We start from the raw sequence: 1527 nt of genomic DNA, 5'->3' as shown, positions 1-1527 counted from the left end.
GTGCGCTGCGAGCACAGTCCACCATCCTGCAGCACCACTCCTCGGCGGCGGCGGCGGCGGCGGCGGCGGCGCGTGCACAGCAGCGGCCGCCACGCTCCGCGCCGCGGCCCAGCGCCACCGTGGACATCTCCAGCCCGGACTCGTCCTCTTCCTCCTCCTCTGTGCAGAGCCTCTCCAGCACTGACAACGACGACGACGATGACGACGACGACGATGACGACGACGTCATTATGATGCAGTGATGGCCGGCGATACCTCTACGGGTTGTGAATCGGACTGACGTGGTGGACTGGAGACTGCGCTGATCGACCCTCATTGGCATTTGCAAATAACTAGCCAATGGAAAATAACTGAATTGCACTCGAGTGCTGGGTGAAGCTGGAACCATAGGATTGGCAGAATTCAACCTAGCACGGGTATCCTAGTAGGAATGATTTAAACATTTGTAGTTTTGTATCTGTTGATTATCAGTTTGACTGCCGTATTGGGTGACTTGTTGACTATTTTGGTACTTTTCGAGACCATTGGTTTTAACGAGGCACTCTGCACGATTCGTGTGTCGCATGCCGTGTGCAGTGTTGTGACCTGGCACGGCGACCCCACTGCAGTGCTTGTCATTACACCGGGAGTGGTGCTTGTCAACAATGTCACCGTGTAAAGTCAACTCGTGAAATTATTTTTCAAGCAACCTGGCCTTTGCAGATGACACCAGAACTGTAATTAACTGAAGGCTTTTCCATTGCTTTTTTTACATACTCAATTGCGGTCTTAATTTGAGGTGGTATGATAGGCTTGGCATTGGAATGGGAATCACACTTCAAAATGTTCAGAGGTTTACTCACAGATCAAAAAGGCACCACCCACAGTAGTCTCTTACATTGAGATACAACTTTGACTGGAAGTGGTGGTTCTAGTCTATCGGGCCTTGCTTGATGCTCGGCTACTGCATTTTCAGTTACTCGGTTTTGACGTTTGCTCGGGTATGATGGCGCCCCCCCACGTTCCTTTTGTACGTTCCATCCCTGCTGAAGCTTAAGGCGGCTCTGGTTGTATGCTGGTCAACGTGTGATAAGTTGTGCAATTAAAGTATTACACGGCGATTTTCATAACTGTGTAACATTTTTCAAATACCTGCTTGCCAGTGTCCAAATACGTTTTGTTTAAATCACAGCAATGTGCCATTTCCATTCAGAGGTCGTCGTGGACATGAGTCGTGAAGATGCCACTAATTTAGATTAAACTTGGTGCAGTTAAAACATGTTTCAGATAACCTTTTTAAAAATATATAAATGGGTTTATGTAATGTGTATAGCGTGCTGAATGAACCTTGGCCAGCGGCTCTAACTCCCGAACAACAAGCGACACTGTTGTAAACATTAGACAATGCCGTGTCACGCTACAGATTCGTTATGTGGGGGCCGCCATACACCCCACCGCCCTCGCTGGGCAGGTGGGGGCACTCCCTCCTCCACCGCGTCGATCGCCCCCCCTCCGCTAGCGCCCCCTCTGAGGGGCATGGCTAAACTG

General features: G+C 50.2%; 1 protein-coding gene across 3 annotated transcripts in view; it reads left to right on the top strand.

Annotated features, from left to right (window-relative positions):
• LOC144934716 (calcineurin-binding protein cabin-1-like) overlaps positions 1 to 1100 on the top strand; it is a 66846-nt gene extending 65746 nt beyond the window's left edge. For all 3 annotated transcript variants that reach the window (XM_078860770.1, XM_078860771.1, XM_078860769.1), the window contains exon 38: positions 18 to 1100. In XM_078860770.1, the coding sequence (XP_078716896.1) occupies positions 18 to 242 (225 nt within the window). In that variant the 3' untranslated portion in view covers positions 243 to 1100. The remainder of the gene's footprint in view (positions 1 to 17) is intronic.
• The last annotated feature ends 427 nt before the right edge of the window (positions 1101 to 1527 follow it).

This window comes from Lampetra fluviatilis, chromosome 11, assembly GCF_964198595.1.
Source record: "Lampetra fluviatilis chromosome 11, kcLamFluv1.1, whole genome shotgun sequence".
In the NCBI taxonomy this organism is placed as follows: Eukaryota; Metazoa; Chordata; class Hyperoartia; order Petromyzontiformes; family Petromyzontidae; genus Lampetra; species Lampetra fluviatilis.
The sequence above is the reverse complement of the archived record's forward strand: the minus strand, read 5'-3'. Positions and strand labels throughout refer to the sequence as shown.